The sequence below is a fragment of the Trichosurus vulpecula genome, chromosome 4 (genome assembly GCF_011100635.1).
Source record: "Trichosurus vulpecula isolate mTriVul1 chromosome 4, mTriVul1.pri, whole genome shotgun sequence".
Taxonomy (NCBI): Eukaryota; Metazoa; Chordata; class Mammalia; order Diprotodontia; family Phalangeridae; genus Trichosurus; species Trichosurus vulpecula.
The window spans coordinates 138,893,722-138,914,565 of record NC_050576.1 but is presented as its reverse complement, the minus strand read 5'-3'; the positions used below and the strand labels follow the sequence as shown (position 1 = coordinate 138,914,565).

The window sequence follows — 20,844 nt, the reverse complement described above, 5'->3', positions numbered from 1 at the left end:
GAAGTGTCTGAGCCAATAATTATGTATCTTATCTGGCCACCTGCTGCTTTCCAGTTTTGCAGGGAGGCTAGGATTCAGTAACCTTCTGTGATACAACTATTCTGTTGTTCATTGTATTCATACTGCGCAAGCTTTCTATTTCTTGTTTGAATCACCTGGCCATTTTCATTGTGTTGTACTTCTTGTGACTATATAGACAACCAGAAATCTTCCACGTCCTTGTTTCTTTGTGGGGTTTCTTTTGCCTCTGATTTCCTTACTTCTCAAGACTCTATAATCAAGATTTTGTTGATTTAAGAGTTTATTTTTTTTCTTTCAGATGTTCTTTATTCTTCAAGTCACTTTAACCTTTGGTCTTTTGCTTTCAATCACTGATTGATCAAGTCTAGAATTTCTTATATGTTTTTGTTTTCCAGATTCCTTTTATGCATTTTTAATTGTCTCTAATTGGCCAATATCTTTCTCGAGCATTTCTCATTCTCAGCTAGATATTGATAGAATATTTCTCTTGATTTTATCAGCTAGATACTGGTGGAATCTTCCAATGCTTTCCTGCAGATCTCTAATAGATCCTTCAACTTATTTTTCCATGGTGTTTTTTAAATCTATCCTTTGCGGAACATTCCTTAATAGCTTTCCTTTACACTTTCTTTCAAATATTGTGGAAGAATGCATTGAATCATGATAGTAATAGTAGATTAGACAGCAGCTTTTAAAAATTACTCTGTTTTAATATTAATGGTCTGCTAAGTTAGAATCATGCTGTCAAGATAAACATGAGTTCTTTCTGAATTCCAGTCCAAGAATACCCATCTCCTTTTCAAAATAATTCAAGATGTAGTTTTTGTCATCTATTTGTAATTATGTATAATTTCTGGAGTTAGCTTAATACAAAATTTTCAATGACCATGGGACCATAATTTTTCCCTTAAATTATAGTAGCACCTTGAATCTCTTATTTTAGCTAATCTAGGTTTATGGATGAAGCTTTTTTTCCCCAAAATGATTGTCCCGAATGGGTAGGCAATGTGTTATTATGTGACTTGGAGGAAGTAAAGCCAATTTTGATATGATATATTAATGAAAGTATTCATGTCTTCAGTTCATATTATGTATGCATGTGATTTTCCTATTTTAGGGTCAGTAACATATCCACTGAAGCATTTCCAGAAAGTGGGATATTGGTGTTTCTGATTTCTTCCAATGTATCTAGCCTTCTTATGGAAGTAGAACTTGAAGGAGGGATGATTGCTTTGCTTTTATTTTGTGTCGAACAGATAATTTTGGTGATTTTGAGTAGGGCCAGTCAATTATACTTCTTCTTGTATTTCTCAGATTTATAGAGTCAGTTACATTATATTAGCTGGGGTACTCACTAAATCAATGATGTCATGACAGCCCAATTGACCTGCATTTAAGGGTTCCTAAGAAGTCTACACAACAATGGTAGCTGTCCCAGGATATATAGAGTCCTATGTATGCATCCCCCTTACTGGCACTCTATTACTTTGCCATTGTCCCCATCTTCATAACATGGACAGAAGATTGGGCTTTTAGAAAAATTTATTATTACTATTATTATCCAAAAGTGATGCTTTTTAGGAGTGAAACCATTTTCAAAATAGTATAGACAAGGACAGATATATTAGTTGAGTTCTAGGTTCAGGGAATAAATGATAGGAGGTGTTGCCTTCATGGCTATGTGATATGGGCAAGTCATGTAACCTAAGACTTAATTTTCTCATCTGTAAAATGAGGATAATGATCCCTGCCCTACATCCCTTAGGGGACTTCTATAAATATTACTTCATAAATTGGAAAACACTATACAAATGCAACATATTTCAAAAAAAATAAACACTTAACACTCATTTCTCCCCTCTCATTCCTCACCTGTGTTTTCCAAAATGCATATTACTTTATCCTTTTAAAAGGAGTTTGATTCCATCAAAGTAAAAGGAGGAATCAAAGCCATTTTTAAGACTGAACAGTTTTTATTCTTGCTCCTCATTTCAATTCATTGGCTTCATATTGAACCACAGTGGGGTAGAGTTGGAATACGGGGTTGGATTTCAAACATTAGAGTCAGTTTGTGTTCATCCATATTCCTAGTAAATTATTTTCATCAGTAATATCATCTATAGGCAGATATTCCCCATGAATCAGTGTGGATGCTGGGCTATTTTCCTCTTCTCCCTGTCCCAATGAAAGGTCGTTATTTACTTGGATATGAGATGGGGACAAGGGATTGACATGGGGATAAGAAGAAGAGACAAGGGCAGTCTACCATCTGCACTCCCACTGGGACCAACAGATAGTGAGATTTAAAAAAAAGACTTTTATGGAAAGAACTAGGAGGAATAACTATCAGAGTACCCCTCAAATGGGGTCATGACCCAGTTTAAGAAGTGCTGAAGGGGCTGTGAGTGGAAAAAGTTTAAGAAGCCCTGCACTAGATTACAAGTGATTTACATGCAATTTATGCTTTCTTTTACTCCTTTTTCAGAATGTTGTAAATTGTGTGTTTGAAAGTGGTAAATCTATCTCTGCATACTAGGATTTATGGTTGCTTTTTTTAGGCATTTCTATTTTGGATACCTCTTTAAAAAAAAAGGAAAACTTTTCTTTGTAATATTGTGACCTTCATGATTGAAAAATGTGAGCCAGTCTTCTACTGGGAGTGTCATGTACTGGGACTGGGATTTAAAAGCCAAGAAACCACTCCAATCTTAAATATGTCAGACTCTCCTGACATGAATAGTCTAAGTATACATTGGCAAATTTTATATTAAATGTTTTTTTATTAACATGTTTTGCTTTTATATCACTTTTAATTCTAAACATATGTTTCTTTCCCCTACCAAATAAGACACTGCTTTTAAAGAATACAAGTACAAAAAAGATTAAAAAAGCAGTTCAGAGGAAAACAACAAAACATCAATTTAGACTGATAGTCCATGCAGTACTCCACAGTCATAGTTCCATACTCTCGCAAAAAAAGAGGCAGAGAGATACATTTTCTTATCTCTTCTCCAGGGTCAAGATTGGTCATTTTAACTATCCAGTGCTGTATTTAAATTGTTATTTACATTGTTTTATTTAACATGTGTTTATTATCCTGGTTCTGCTTCCTTCACTTTGTATCAATTCATACAAGCCTTCCTATGCTGTTCTGTATTTCTTATAATCATTGATTCCTATGGTACAGTAATATAACTACATTCATATACCATGTTTCTCCATTTCCTAACCAATAGGCATTTACTTTGTTTTCAGATTTTGGGTTTTGTTTTGTTTTTTGGCTTCTACAAAGAATGCTGCTACAAATATTTCAGTATGTTTCTTTCAAGAACTAGAATCTCTGGGTCAAAGGGCATTTTAGTCACTTTCAAAGTGTTATTTCCAATTACTTTCCAAGGATGGCCAGACCAATTCCTAGATCCTTCACCCTTAGAGGATCTCTACTACTTGTCTTCAAAAAAAAGGTTCAATGATCATTGGGGATGATGAACAAGTGATTCCTGTTTGGTTATAGGCTAGATAATATGGTCTTGAGGTACCTTCTGATTTGGATTCTGTGTCTGTGAGAGATCTGCAAGATCTGTGTTCTAATCTTGCTCCTCTCCAGTGAGCTGTGTGACCCAAAGCAAATCACCAACTGGGCCTTAGTTTTTTCATCTATAAAATGAGGAGACTGAACTAGATAATTACCAAGGTCCAATCCAGCTCTAAAATTCTATATCTTTGATTATATGTCTCACTAACAAAATTTAAATTGTTCTTCAATTAGTTCTTGTCTTATGAAAAAATCTCCCCTGTATTCATTTTCATGGATTCTGATTATCAATGAACATATTGACTTCTCTCTTATCCCAAAAATATTATTTAAGAGAATCATAATTGTAGATACATTTCTTTGGAAAGTTTCAAACTATAGCTTTTTAAAAACCAGGAGAATTTCACTTTTCTTTCCTGATCTTTTTGCAGGCGTACACCCACATAATCCTGTGGCTTGGATACTGCTGTTCCATTCTCTTTCTAACTCACATACTGGCTGGAGTTTTTTGTTTAGTTTTGTTAGCAATTCATTTTTTCCTCTCCTCCATGGTGCTTTCAGGACCCCAAGAGCCTTTACAAAATAAGACGCCCATGTGGAAAAATGTGACAGTGATTCTCATTCTTCCCAAATGGCCCCCTGGTGTGTGTGACTGTAGAAGGAGCTCCACAACCATAAAGAAGGTGTGAGGGGCGGGTTTTTGACAGTCTATTCTTTTCAATTCATAACCCACAGCACAGGTGAACTTAAGGTAACTCAGACAATTAAAAAAGCCTTTATATATCCAGGTAATAATGAGCATTCCAATGGCATGTTAAAGTTTGCAAAACATTTTACATATATCCTCTCACTTGAGTCTCTTAACACGAAGCAGGTAATATTATTACTGAGGAAACTGTGGGTTACAGAGATTAAGAGACTTGCCCATGGTCACACTTAGTAAGCGTAATTGATGGGATCTGATGCTAGCACTGGACTCATACTATCATGCTCCTATACCTCTGTCTCCTTTAATTTATTACATTTATCTCTAACTACATTGAATCCTATGACTCCATCACAGAAGTATCTCGGAATGTAAAGGAATCTAGGGCTGTTACAGAGGCAACTCTTTAATATTCTCATGAGTTCTACTTTAACATCAAGGATGCATGCAGGCCTCTAACCTTATGATACTACCTTAAAGACTTGGATTCTCCCCGGGGGCTGGAGGAGGGACACAAATAGTGTTGTTAAGCCATTTTCACTGGACTTGTACTATCCAAATAACTTATGATAATAGTAGAGGGAAAAGTCTAGGTCTTTTGCTTACCCCATTTTTTGGCTTACTCCCTTGTAATTCCTCCAGCCTATGGACTATGCATATTCTTTTCACCAAGAAGGTTGAACTCAGTAACCCTGCTACATCCCTTTCCTCATCCCTGAGGGATAGATTCTAAAAATGCTTTTTTTCTTCAAGAGGTTGATGTTACTATGACACTTCTTTCCTTTCTCCCTGTAGTAAGTATGCTGTGTCCTGGAACTCTCAAACTTGAGATGCTAAAAAGGTGCTTCCCTCAGATGCTCATGTCTTTCTAGAAGGCTGGTTTTCTGAAATTGTGGTGCAGGCATTCTTTTCATGCTCTACGAGTGAAAGCACAAGAAAATTTCATATGATTCTACTTCAAAGCTGCCACTAGAAATAGGTGAGGGGATGAAGGTTGAAAGAAACTGTACACATGCATATGTCTAGACTCCTCAGTGGTCTCAATGAAGTTTTATTGGTTTTGGGGGAAAAGGGAAAAGGAAATAACTCTGACATTAACTTGATTTTTGAGGGGATTAATTCACCCACAACAGCCCAGGCCATTGAATTCATCAATGTGACCTCTTACGTACCACGCCCTCCCCAAAAGAAGCTCACTATACTTTTACCTCATTGCATTGATTGTGGAACTATATTGATCAATTCCAATTTGAACCTCAACTGCCAAAAATAGAATAGTTATTAGAACTTAAGCAAACTAAATTTTCTTTCTAAAGAATATTAGAGAACCTGAGTGTGAAGTGGAGAATCTGAGATCTGTTGCTTATTTACTGTATGATGTTGACCCAATTAAGCTCTCTGGGACTGTTTCTGCGTTTGAAAAGAGGGGACGGACTAAACCATACCTAAAATATTTTCCAGATACCTTCCAGCTTTAAATCTTGTAAACTATGAACATGAAATCACCTCTAAATAAATATGCTAATTATAACAATTCAGGAATACTGGGACAGGGGAGGTGGGAAGTTGTTGATGGAGGTCTATTGTGAGTTACATACTTCATTTAAAACACATACACACACAAATAGAAGGAGAAAAAGATGTCCTGGAACAAAAAGAATAAATCTTCAGGAAATCTTTATCTTTGATCAAGACACACTAAAATTTGAAGAAATGACTTAATTAAATAGTCTATACCTTCTTTTGTTTCTCTATAGCTAATGGATCACAGACTTCTGTGATTTCCTCAAGAAAACTCCCAATCAGATGATTGTGTATCATTTTTTGCCTTTTTTGCTTAAGGGAATTTCTAGTATATACAGCGACATCTCAAAACATTTTATAACAATGGATTTATACTAGATAAGAAAATGAACTCATTATTTGTTCTATTAAATTAGATCTATAGTAAAAAATATATTAATTTAAGCAGAATTTTTAAAATCTGATAATATACAATAACATATTATTTAGACATTTCTTATGAAACATTGAATGGATGAGACTAAGAATTCAGTCAGTTAATTCTCTTGCCATTTTCTAGCTCTGGAAATAGGAAATGCAAATGAGTACCTCAAAGTGTATAGCTCAGGTTCATATCTATATAGAAATGAAATGACACTAACAATGAAATAATGTAACCACATATTTCTAACTTACCAAATAGCAGAGTCCTAAACTAGGATAGGATGACTAGGGCTTTGTACTGGGATGTGGAGGTAGGGAGGGGAAGAGGGGTTGACTTGTTTGCTCTTTTGTTGCCATCCAAATATCTTGAGTTCATCTGCTTACCCTTAAAGTACTGAGCCACACAGATCCTGCTCTTGGCCATATAGATACCACAACCCTTTTCCTTAATCCTCCCTTCCTCCTCTGTCTCCTTTCCAATGGTTTCCAAGTGTTGTTACTACAATATTCCTAGAGCCCACCTTCTATCACTAGTATCTGCCCTTCCAAGTCAATCCTGCTCCATCACTTGCCATCTTCAATTCCCTCCACCTCTTTCCCAGGAATTATCCAGTGAGGTGATACCATGAAGCCTTATTGCTCTTCTTCTGCCTTACTATCCTGTCTCCTGCTTCCCTCTTTTCTCTATTTATTCTTACAGATTGCCAGGAGATTCACCCAAAGGGTGTAGGACTGTTTTCTGTGCCCCCTCAGCTGCCAGAATTCCTAGTTAACAGTTCTGCCAAGTACTCCCTATTGGACTATAAGTACACAGACAAGGAATTGAATACTCACTAGAAAGGGAACTTGTTTTGTAGTAAGTTATGGAACTCAGTCATAGCTCTTCTCTCCTTCAGTCTCTGACTCATCTGCAAATTTTCTATTCTTCATTAAGATAAAGTAGCGATATCTATCATTCAGGATACTGTAAGATTGCATGATGGGAAAATTGTGTCTACCGCCTAAGTCTACTTCTGAGAAAAGCACTTGCTAAGTTAAGTCTTTTTTGATAGTTCACTTGTTTGGGACATAGGTCTGCTTAGAGTTTTAAAACAGTAATTACTCTGACTTGGAGTCCTGAGACAGCAGTTGAGAGAGACAGAGAGAGAAAGCGCACACTATTAAATACTGGAATGAGTGGAAAACACAGAATGTTTCAATGATGTGTTTAAAAAGAACCAAAGAGCTTTTAAGTAAATTATTGAGGAATATGGATACATAAACTATTCAATGATTATGGGACAAATATAATTTATTTTATATAGATAGAAGATGAGAATGTGGATACAAATGATAGGACTTGAAGTCTGAACTCAGAAAGAAAAGAGAGAGGTTCAAGTACGATTTCAGAACTGTGTTAAGGAGAGAACATAACTCTCTCAGCAAATAGCCCCCTTCTTGTTGCTGAGAGGAGTAGGTTCAGCTGAGCAGGGGAATAGCTAGAAGCAGAGAAGTCATCCAACACTTCAATTGGTTTGGTTGAGATGTTGTGTATAATAAGGCATTAATCACAATGTGAATCATATTACTTCAGCCATGGAAGCATCTGCTCAACACAATGGCTATATTTATCAAGGAACTTTCATGGATAGCTCAAAAGAATGAAAGAGAACAGTGAAGTAGATAGTTGCAGAGTTGTGAGTTGCCATAAGCTCATGGGTTTTCCTCATTCATGTCCTCCCTGTTAGGTTTCTGTCAGAGTTCTTACTCTGTGATACTGAATGAATTGGTGGGAAAATATGATCTGGGTATATGAGTGGATTGTGATAGAATTATTATTTCTACATTTTTAAAAAATATGTGAGTGCCTACAATGTTGTTATTGTTTTGCCTTTTTGCTAAGTAAATGATTATGGATGAAATCTAAATATGTTAACATTATGAGTGCTTATTTTGAGTAAATGGAAGCACACCAATGGGAGCTTGAGCGCTACAAATAGTTACCAGGAGAATGTATTCTATGACAACAGCATTTCCTTTAGGATTTTGAGAAAGTCTGGGTGAAATCTTGTGGTGGTAGTCTTTTTCTGGGAATGTAAACCAAAGACTATAAGGGAAGAATGGAGAGAGCAAATGTCCATATATCCTGTGAGACACGTGTGAGGTGCTAACAAGGTAGGCAGAAAAACACATCAATACATTAAAAATAAGTTATTGAATTATTTGGCCATAGCAACCAATGAAATAAACAAAAAGAAATGTCCCTCAGCCCTATGTTTCTATAGTGGTGGTAGTGGCACAGTGGAAAAGTGGTATCAGTCACAAAATCTTTACACATCTATAATATTAACTTAAATGTAGGATAGGAGCTGGGTGTGATAGGAGTGATAGGAGCTGGACCTATGATTTCACTGGCTAGGTAACTCCTGGGTAAGGAAACTCCTTCTACCTGCAGTTTATTACCACCTCTGCAACTTAAATCATCTGACACCTTCCTAGAGGACTGAGTCACTTACCCAGGGTCCCAAAGTCAGCATAGGTCAAGAGGCAGGACTTAAGGTCTTCCTGGCTTCAAGATCAGCTCTATCCACTGTGCCTCAATACCCCTTCTTAATTTAAATGTAGGCACTCTAGACATGAGGTCATTGTCCAAAGACCAATGAATCAACATAACATCAAAACTGAACCACATCTATACTGATATTCGTGGTAAATGTAATAATAAGAAAAAAGAAACTGCAGCTCAGTGTGAGGTTGACTTAAAGGTTCTTCTTGAAGAAGCACAGAAGTTGGAAAAGTTGGTTGCAATGAGTACCAAAAATCAATGAGAAATATATTTTTATGAGCTTCTCGGCTGCCTCATCTTACAATGCCTGTGAGTATAAATAAAATAGGCCACAGTGTAGGTAACTTTAAGGTTTGTAAAGCGCTTTAAAAATATCATCTCATTTGATTCATACAATAATCCTGCGAGGTTGGTACTATTACATTTTACAGATGAGGAAACTGAGTTAGATAGAAGTTAAGTGACTTGCTTAGGGTCACACAACTAATTAAGTGTCTGAGGCCAGATTTCAACTGAGGTCTTTTAATTCAATGATATCACCATGAGAGCAAATGGTGAAAACTACATTGCATGTGAAAGTAGTCAAAGGATATTCAGAAACTTCATGCCTATATACAATAAATATTTTCTTCCAGAAAAAAGTAGGAAGGTACTGGTCATTACTGCACATCTAGCCACATCAGAAAAAAGTAATTGACTGTGACTTTTTCCTAAATTCAATTTTATTTTACATATTTTAAGCTCTGGGTTCCTCCTTCCCCGCCCCCCACACCTACCCATCCCCTACTCACTGACAAGAAAAACAAAACCTGTTAGAAGTATGTATAGTCAAAATAAAACAAATTCCCACATTAGCCATGTCTTGAAAAAAGAAGAGAAAAGGAAAAGAAAAAATATGCTTTAATTTTACTTTGTACTCTGAGTCCATCAGCTTTCTATGTGGAGGTGAATAGCATGATCATTATAAGTCCTTTGGAATTATGGTTGGTAACTGACAAGGAATGACTTCCTTTTGACTGGTATGGTAGTCATAGGAGGGGAACATGGCAGAGTGTATATCACATGGGACTTGAAGTCAGGAAGACCTCTGGCACTTACTAGCTGTGTGATCATAAGGGTGTTACTTAACCTTGTTGAGCTGAGTTTCTTTATCTCTGATAGAGATAACAACTGTGGTTCCTGATTGTTTTGAAGCTCACACATGATGATGCATGCAAAGAGCTTTGCAAACTTAAAGTCCCATGATAAGGTCATATCATTATCATCATGTTATTATTAGTTATTTTATCTACTAGGTAGAAGAAAGAATCAAGATCAAATTAGAAGAAAGAATAAAGATGAAACTAGTCTGTGAACAATTGCAACAGTGTTCAAATGACTATGTTGTAGTTTCAGTGAAAAGAATAATTCACCCTGATAAAATCATGGACCCCTGAAGTAAATATTGTATGACATCATATTTACATAACATTTTCCTTATAATAATCTTTGGTTAACAATAAAGAAGGAAAAGTTAATAATAAAAGTATTAGTAATCTAACTCTTATTATATTGAAAAAGTTTGCCGATAAGAAGAGCTAGAATTTGAACACAGGTCCAGAGTCCTCTCCACTAAACCAAACTACCTTTTACACAAACACAATCTTGACCTACTCATATCCTCTACAGACCAGAACAGTAACACTACGGTTTCATGTACATGGTAGAAGGAGGGATGGGATGGGAATTGGGGAATAAGTAGTCCAATAACTGACCCTAAAGATTTACTTAATGTGACATTATGATTTTCTTTTCCTCAAGATAACTTGAGGGAGACATCTGGAAATATAATTCCTTTTCCTTATAGGGTCATAGATTGTGAGAAAGAAGGGATTACAAAGGCTATCTATTTCAATTCTCTCATTTTTTCAAGTTGAAGAAACTGACACTCATGGAGGTTGAGTTGCTTGTCCAAGGTCGTAGAAGTAGTATATTCCAAATGCAGGATTTGAACCCAGGGTCTCTGACTCCAAAACATGCTGCCTCCTTTAATAAATTTACTTGTAGTTTTAAGTAACATGAATTTTTAAACTTTTGGCTAAAATATATTTATATTATATATAATATATATTCATATGACACATAAATGTATGATATATATTCATATGACATTATATAAATATATAATATAAAATAAAAATATTGGCTCTGAACTTCATATTGCTGTCGGCTTTGTATGCTTATATAATGGAAGTCTCATGTTTTCTAGATAAACCATATGTAGGGTATCTCAAAAGTCTTAGTGAAGTTTTCAGCTATTAATATTTAAAATTGCATTAAGACTTTTGGGACACCCTGTATAATATGACAGAACTACCTGAGTGATGACAAGACAATGATTTTTTTAAATTTAGTGTAGCTTACCTCTAGAATATATTAGCTTACTGAACTGTATGATATTCAATAAAAGCTTTTTAAGACTTTAGAAAACTCATTGCCAAAAATTGAAAAGTAAGAAAACTGCTAATTCATTTTGAAATTTATTAGAGGAGTAAATTGAATTATTATAAAAAATAAAATAAAATGAAATAAAAATCATGGATCACAAATGAGCATTTTTTCATTTTCATAAAATGCTTGATCTCATTTGGAAAAGCTCAATTTGATTAATTTAAATTATGCACCAACCTGTTTTGCTGTGCTCCAAACTGTATATAGCTTCTGAGACGTGCATTTGGAGAAATGGTTTATTTCTTTCACAATGATTCTGCTAATGAAGGGCTTAACATTTTCACATGAAATGAACAGTTGCAACTATCGCTAATACATTGTTTAAAATACAAAAAAGAAAATACGAGAAAATGATTTGATTTCCCCAAGCCACAGTGGAGGGTTTTGTGATAAGTAGTTTTCGGACATTGTATATTCTTTGAGTGATATCATGTGGAAAAGTTACCTGCCCTAGTGACCTCCAGTCCAAGCTGGCACTACCAATGTAAATGTGCTGTTTGTCAACGATCCAGAAGGATGATTGCAGCCGACCTTTGTTGTAAGCGTTCATGTCTATGTATGTCACCTCCGCACCTAGGAGTTCAAAGAGATAATATCAACAATCTCTATTTTAAAATTCAGTACTTAGGATAAATCATCTAATTAATCAAAACAAGCTAAGGAATTCTCAAAGCTTTCCATCAAGCACAAATAGTAAAACAGTGAAAAGAAGACATTTTAGTACATGGGAATCAATGAATATTATATGGAATGCGAAGCCCCAGCGTGGGAAGGGACCTCAGAGCTTATCAACAACCTAGTCCAGAGCCTTGACCATAGCAAGTATTCTATAAATATTTGACAAATTAATTTGAATCGCCATATCTAAACTCCTCACTTTTTGTATGATGTAGCAGAGGTTAAGAGAGGAGGCAGTGAGAATACTGGGTGAATCTAGAAGCAGTTAGGCAGTATAGTAGATAGCACTCTGGGCCTGGAGTCAAGAAGACCTGAGTTCAAATCTGCTTTCAGACATTTACTAGCTGTATGACACCAGGTAAGTTACTTAATCTCTGCTTGCCTTGGTGTCCTCATCTGTAAAATGGGGATAATGGGTTGTTGTGAGGCTGCAGTGAGATGATAATAATTGTAAAATATAGGCTCCATATAAACGTTTAAAAACAAACCAAAATGGATTCTTGATCCACCTATAAAAGTCACGTAAATTTATCTGCTCTTTTTATTATTTCACGCTCTCTCTTCCCTTCTCTTAACGAGAACAGATTGGGCTTCAAAATTCCCTTTTTTCTGTACCAAGATTCCAAGATGTATGTTTCCACAGGATATATGATATCTTGTGCTGTTTTCTCACTTTTCTGGCATACTAAGATGCGTAACTCTGGCCCCTAAATTATTTCCACGTCTAGTAATAGAGCAACAATACTATGTGCCACTGGAAGGTATCCTCAATGCTAACAGAAACCAAATCACCATGTCTGTATCGTTACTCTGCAGTATAATTGCGTTGAATTTGTCTTGTGTACATTTGAGTCAGTTTAAGATATTCATTAAGCATCTACCTTGTATTGTTTTTGTTTTTGGTTTTTTTTGGAGAGGGGAAGGCAGGGCAATTGGGGTTAAGTGACTTGCCCAAGATCACACAGCTAATAAGTGTGTCAAATGTCTGAGGCTGGATTTGAATTTAGGTCCTCCTGACTCCAGGGCCAGTGCTCTACTTATCGCGCCACCTGGCTGCCCCAGCATCTACCTTGTACAAGATACTTCATTAGGCACTGGGGACACAAAGCCAAAAATGAAACTGTTACTGTCCTCAAGAAGCTTATATTGGGTAGGTGGGTAAGGGGTGGATAACCTGTACATAGTTAAGCAAATATAAGGTGGCAAGTGAAAGGGACTGGGAAAAGCTCAGATAAACAACCTCAGGAAAAATTGAGAAGGGAGAAAGTCTACAAATCTGGGGGTAATCGGGGGAAGCTTTATAAAGTTGTGTAAAGTGTCTACATAGTGTAGATATTAACAATGTAGATTAAAGGCACAATACTTGTATATTGAGTTAAAATAGGCTGTGTATTACAACTCATTATGCTAAGCTAACTCCCTAAATACAGCTTTTCAAATTGACTTTTGGTTCTAGCCACAGAGAAAACTGAAATTACCATAAAAAAATAGAAAATCTAATTACTCATGAAAGGTGAGATCTAAAGTTCATTTGAAAAGTCATTATGCAGACTGAGGTATATAAGGCTAGAGGAGAGGCTGAAAAAATCAAATGACCCAAAAGGAGTCAGAAGAAATAAGAGAAAGTGAAGAAGGAAAACAGTGGAGGTGAATGTAGGGGTTCACACAAGACTATAATTATTTTTTAATGAAGTCTGAAATTTATTGTGTCCTGCTAAGATTGAGCCCTTCATCTATTGTGAAGTATATGAAAGGAAATTTCAGAGCAGAAAAAAAGAAATAATGTGCACCTATAACTACTAGACATATTTCAAGAAAAGAAACCCTAAATGCTTGAGTGTCCACCTGGAAATCTCATTACTTGTAAAGGGCACTTATTAGTTTCATTGATCATTATTTACACTCAATGTAGTTGACCACCTTGCATCTATTTGGCGACATCTCTGCTTTGCCATTTCTCTCAGCAAAGGACAAAGTACATTATTTAATGTTACATTTACAAATCATTTCTGGGATTTCTCTGTTGATTTTCTACATGAATAACCTTCATATTTCCTTGTGATATTTACATGTGAAAGGAAACAAAATAAAATCTTTAGTGTTTGCATTTCAGTCTTGAATATAAAATATCACAGTAATCGTATTAAGTCTGCAATGTTAATTTTTAAAAAAAATCATAGTGTTGACATATTCTAATTAGCAAGTTTTGTTAAACATACAAATATGGGTTTATTCTTTTAGAGAATGCCTTTAACAATATACGTAGATGGTTCTTTCACAGAATCTCTTTGAAGGCTAGACATTTGTTTAATAAACAAACATTTGTTTTAACATTAATTTTTAAAAGATTTATTTGAGAAATTTCATGCCTCTATTTTCTTATTTTAGATGTCTTCCACAATTTAAATAGGGGAAAAAAATATAGTACTGTGTCTTGAGCCATACATATCACATGACCCTTTTGAGAGATTCTTACTTCCTTGATCAATGACACATCGCAGCCACTGTGGGCAAAGCCACCATCAAATATTCAATATTCATCAGAAAACTGGTAGATTGTAAGGGCTGAAACTTATTTTTTGATCTGATCTGTCATTTATTTAACTGATAGATGTATTTTTCGATGGAGTCCTTTGATTATCAAGAAATATGAATTTGTTATACTATACAACACATGGTGCTTGTGCTTACTTTTTGATTGCCAAAATTTTATTAATAGCTTAAAAACTATTATTTTAACAGCTTTTTTATATACCAAAGCATCGCAAGGGAGCATGAAATTTATAACAAAAATGTCAAGATGAGCAGAATGGATTAAGCTATTACTTAAAGATGACCAAGAATAGTCATAGCTCTTGATCGTCAACAGTAATAGAATCCCAGCAGTGGATAATTACAGAGTCTCAGGGTTGGAGGGGGCTTCAGTGGCCCTCTGGTCCAATCACTACCTGAAAAATCTCTTCTGCTTTATATCTGACAAATGGTCATCTGGTCTTTTCTTGAAGACCTTTAAAGAAAGGTCTAACATCCAAGAGGAGCCCACTATCTTGGGACACTTCTAATAATAAGTTTTTCCTTATATGAAGCTTAAATTGACCTATCTTCATCTTCTACCAGAGTACCCCCCAATCAAGCTAAATATTTTCAACTCCTTCAACCAACGAACCAATCAACAAGAATCTATTAAACACCTACTATTTGCTAGACACTAGGAATGCAAAGACAAAAATGAAAGATTCCCTTTTCTTGAGAAGTTTATATGCTATTTGGGGTAGAAGAACATATAGTCAGTTAACTAGCATTTATTAGGCACCTACTATTTGCCAGGCATTGTGCTAAGAGTCATATAAAAATTTTAAAAATACAAAGTAAATAAAAGCTAATTATTGGAGAAGCACTAATAGCTGGTTATGTTAAGAAAAGTCTGAAGTGTGAGGTGGTACTTCAATTGAGCTTTGGAGGAAGCTAGAGATTCTAAGAGTCAGATGATGATGAGGGACAGTCTGTGTCATGATGGCAGGGAGAGGAAAGATGGAGGATCTTCTGTGAGGTACAGCGAGAAGGTCAGTTTGACAAGACCATAGAGTGTGTGAAAGGAAATAATTAGGAATAAATCTAAAATATTAGGAATAAGAAAGATAGGCTGGGACCAGGTTGTAAAGAACTTTTAAATGCCAATGGTGGGAAGCCACTGAACCTTCATGAGCAAGCTAATGTCAAATTTGGATCTATACTTTAGATCTTTGGATCTACTTTAGGAATATCATTATGGCAGCTTAATGGAGGATGGATTAGAGGGAAAAGAGACTGGAAGGCAGGAACACTGACTTCTAGGATACTATTGCAATAGTTCAAGGGAGATGTGATGAGAGCCTGAAATCCAACTTATCCTTTTACAGTATTATCTTGAGGTCTTTTGCCATCCTGGTTGTCTTCATCTGTATTCTTTCTAGTTTATCAATGCCCTTTCTAAAATGTGATGCCTAGAAATGAAGACAGTCCTCTTGATGTGTTGTCATTAGCACAGTGTACACTAGAATTATCATCTCCTTAGTCTTGAACATGGGCAGCTAGGTGGTGTAAAGGGTAGAGCATTGAGCCTGGAGTCAGGAAGAGCCAAGTTCAAATCCAGTCTGAGGAAGACTCACCTTTCTGAGTTCTAATCTGGTTTCAGATAATAGTTGTGTGACTCTGGGCAAGTCATTTAAATTTGATTGCCTCAGTTTCCTCATCTGTCAAATAAGCTGGAGAAATAGGAAACTACTCTAGTATCTGCCAAGAAAATCCCACATGGGGTCATGAAGAGTCAGACACAACTAAAATAACTGAACAAGAACAAATAAGAGATGATGAGCAAGATGGTCTTAGAACAACCTGGGAAGACTTATATGCAAAGCAAAGTGAACAGAACCAGGAAAACATTGTATAAAGTAATAGCAATATTGTGTGATGGTCAACTGTGAATGACTTATCTAGTCTAATCAATACAATAATCCAAGACAATTCCAAAGGACTCATGGTGGAAAATGCTATCTACCTCCAGAAAGAGAACTAATAGAGTTTGGGCACAGACTGGAGCAAAATATTTTTCACTTTATTTTTCTTATTATTTATTTTATTTTTTGCAACATGGATAATCTGGAAATGTTTTACATGATTTCATATGGGTGATTGATATCACATTTATTGCCTTTTCAATGGGTGGCAGAGAGGCCAGGAGGGCGGGAAAGAATTCAGAACTCAAAATGTTTTTAAAAGAATGTTAAGGGGGCGGAGCCAAGATGGCGGCTGGTAAGCACGGACTAGAGTGAGCTCCGTACCCGAGTCCCTCCAAAAACCTATAAAAATGGCTCTGAACCAATTCTAGAACGGCAGAACCCACAGAACAGCAGAGGGAAGCAGGGCTCCAGCCCAGGACAGCCCGGATGGTCTCTGGGTGAGCTCTATTCCACACGGAGCTGGGAGCGGGGAGCTGGGAGCTGGGAACGGAGTGGAGCAGAGCCCAGCCTGAGCGGCGTGGACGATCCAGAGCAGAAGCCGGGCGGAGGGGGCCCTAGCGCCCCGAATACGTGAGCAGCTACCAGACCCCTCGACCCACAAACACCAAAGACTGCGGAGAAGGTTAGTGGGAAAAGCTGCGGGAGTGGAAGGAGTTCGCGGTTCGGCTTCCAGCCCCGGGGGCAGCGGAGGTGGGGCAGCTACAGCTGTTGTTACTTCCGGTTCCAGGCCCACCTGGTGAGGGGAATTAAGTGGCGGATCACAGCAGGGGTGCACAGCCTGCCGAAGATCTGAGCCCAGTCTGGACTGGGGGTCCTTGGGGAAGGAGGAGTGCGGCTCTGACAGAGCTGGCACCTCCCCCCCAAACGTAGAACATAGAACTCGTTAGTCTACAATCAGTCATACCCCACTGAAAAACTCAAGGGTCAAGTTAGTTGGTTGGGAATATGGCCAGGCAGCGAAAACACGCCCAGATTCAGTCTCAGACTTTGGATTCTTTCTTTGGTGACAAAGAAGACCAAAACATACAGCCTAAAGAAGACAGCAAAGTCATAGAGCCTACAACCAAAGCCTCCAAGAAAAACATGAACTGGCCCCAGACCATAGAAGAACTCAAAAAGGATTTGGAAAAGCAAGTTAGAGAAGTAGAGGAAAAATTGGGAAGAGAAATAAGAAGGATGTGAGAAAGCCATGAAAAACAAGTCAATGACTTGCTAAAGGAGACCCAAAAAAATACTGAAAAATACACTGAAGAAAACAACACCTTACAAAATAGACTAACTCAAATGGCAAAAGAGCTCCAAAAAGCCAATGAGGAGAAGAATTCCTTGAAAGGCAGAATTAGCCAAATGGAAAAGGAGGTCCAAAAGACCACTGAAGAAAATACTACTTTAAAAATTAGATTGGAGCAAGTGGAAGCTAGTGACTTTATGAGAAATCAGGATATTATAAAACAGAACCAGAGGAATGAAAAAATGGAAGACAATGTGAAATATCTCCTTGGAAAAACCACTGACCTGGAAAATAGATCCAGGAGAGATAATTTAAAAATTATTGGACTACCTGAAAGCCATGAGCAAAAAAAGAGCCTAGATACCATCTTTCAGGAAATTATCAAGGAGAACTGCCCTGATATTCTAGAGCCACAGGGCAAAATAGAAATTGAAAGAATCCATCGATCGCCTCCGCAAATAGATCCCAAAAAGAAATCTCCTAGGAATATTGTTGCCAAATTCCAGAGCTCCCAGATCAAGGAGAAAATACTGCAAGCAGCCAGAAAGAAACAATTTGAATATTGTGGAAACCCAATCAGAATAACCCAAGACCTGGCAGCTTCTACATTAAGAGATCGAAGGGCTTGGAATGCGATATTCCGGAGGTCAATGGAGCTAGGATTAAAACCTAGAATCACCTACCCAGCAAAACTGAGTATCATGTTCCAAGGCAAAATATGGACTTTCAATAAAATGGAGGACTTTCAAGCTTTCTCAGTGAAAAGACCAGAACTGAATAGAAAATTTGACTTTCAAACACAAGAATCAAGAGAAGCATGAAAAGGTAATCAAGAAACAGAAATTGCAAGGGACTTACTAAAGTTGAACTGTTTTGTTTACATTCCTACATGGAAAGATGATGAGTATGATTCATGAGACCTCAGTATTAGGGTAGTTGAAGGGAATATGCATATATATATATAAGTGAATGTGTATGTATGCATGTATCTATGTGTATATGTATGTATATGTATGTATGTGTATATATATATATATATGTAAAAGAAAGAGAGCAGACACAGGGTGAGTTGAGGATGAAGGGAAGATAGCTAAAAGAAATAAAATGAAATTAAGGGATGAGAGAGTAACTTACTGAGAGAGGGAGATAGGGAGAGATAGAATGGGGTGGATTATCTCCCATAAAGGTGGCAAGAGGAAGCAGTTCTAGGAGAGGAGGGGAGTGGGCAGGTGAGGGGGGAATGAGTGAACCTTGCTCTCATCAGATTTGGCCTGAGGGGGAATACCATACATACTCAGTTGGGTATCTTACCCCACAGGAAAGAAGAGGGAGGAAGATAAAAAAAAAATAAAAGGCAGGGGGATGATGGAGTGGAGGGCAGATGGGGGTGGAGGTAATCAAAACAAACACTTTGGAAAGGGGACAGGGTCAAGGAAGAAAATTCAATAAAGCGGGATGGGTTGGGAAGGAGCAAAATGTAGTTAGCCTTTCACAACATGAATATTGTGGAAGGGTTATACATAATAATACATGTGTGGCCTAGGTGGAATTGCTCAACTTCTTAGGGAGGGTGGGTGGGAAGGGAAGAGGGAAGGGAATTTGGAACTCAAAGTTTTAAAATCAGATGTTCAAAAACAAAAAAACTTTTTGTATGCAACTAAAAAATAAGATACACAGGCAATGGGGCGTAGAAATTTATCTTGCCCTACAAGAAAGGAAGGGAAAAGGGGATGAGAGGGGAGGGGGGTGATAGAGGGGAGGGCTGACTGGGGAACAGCGCAACCAGAATATACGCCATCTTGGAGTGGGGGGGGAGGGCAGAAATGGGGAGAAAATTTGTAATTCAAACTGTTGTGAAAAGCAATGCTGAAAACCAAATATGTTAAATAAACAAATTGCATTAAAAAAAAAAAAGAATGTTAAAAATAAATGATAAATTTATCTTAAAAAAATTCTCTTACAAGAATGCATATTCTAGGCATGCACCAAAACTACGGACAATAATAACCATATTTATTTTATAATCTTTGTAGTCTCAGCAATGTATTGATTGCTGATCAAAATCCAGAACTAGTTATGGTTGCAGCCCAAGTTAGCTGCCAAACTTATAGGCATATTTAGACATAAGAAAATCACTCAAGGCATTTATATGAAATATAAGTTTATAGAATTATCTTTCAAGTTATCTCTATGTTAAACTTTCAGCTATATTTTCATTTTCTACAAAGATAGAACTACTTCTTTATAAAGTAGAGGCAAATGCTATATAAATTTGGAGAAAGGTTATTGAATATTTCTGAAAAGTACCAATAATCTGATATTACCAATTTTCTTGCATACAGAACTTTTAAAAGTCTCCATGTTTTGCATGTTTAATGATAAAATGTCCAAAATATTTGCTTCTATGTTAAAATCTTTCATCACAATTGTCCACCAAGATCCAATTTCACAATTCTTCTGCTGACAAATTATTTATTGTAGTATACAAATGATGCGATTCTGATCCACAATAATTAAGAAAATAGAATATAAGATTCAAACATGCCCAATGAATTGCTATAATGGAAATTGTCTGAGCTTATATTATTTCCAAGGTCATCTCTAAAAGGTCATCTATTGAAAGCATTTTGCTGTCCATTGCTTAAAGATTATAAATGGAGCTCCAAGTGCGTGATTAAAGAGATGAAACTATCATTAATAACTCTCCTTTGGAAGTCCTTGAAAATTAAGGAGGTTACATTTGGTAATTTCTAAAATTCCATCTAACTCTAAAAGTCTATGCTGAACATAAGATATACAAATTAGATCTGTTATTACAAGGAAAGCTTTCTCCATCAGAATATATTAAATTGCTTGAGCAACTAGAAAAGTCATAGCTGAGCTATTTTTGGGCGCCTTAGTTTGTATCAACAAAGATACATTTAGAATTCAAGAATTCATTTAGAAGAATCAAGACTTTACAACTCACAGGAAAAACTAAAGAATAAACTTTCATTGGCATTATGGTTTCTCCGGTTTCAAATGAAATGATCTCATTCAGTCAAAATAATTAGACAAACCTTTAAGAAGATTAACTATATATTTTATATATGTAACTTTTGACTCCCAAGGTGGGAAAAATAATTTACATTTTAAAATATCTACTCAAATATCCCCAATTCAATTATGTTAAAATTTGCAGAAGCGGTCCCT

The 20,844-nt window shown here is 36.4% G+C and overlaps 1 protein-coding gene across 1 annotated transcript in view; it reads right to left on the bottom strand.

The window, feature by feature from the left end:
• Positions 1-20,844, bottom strand: part of PLD5 (phospholipase D family member 5) — a 438,256-nt gene that overhangs the window by 93,544 nt on the left and 323,868 nt on the right. Inside the window, exon 5 of the mRNA XM_036757335.1 lies at positions 11,690-11,817. Coding sequence (XP_036613230.1) covers positions 11,690-11,817 — 128 coding nt within the window. The remainder of the gene's footprint in view (positions 1-11,689; positions 11,818-20,844) is intronic.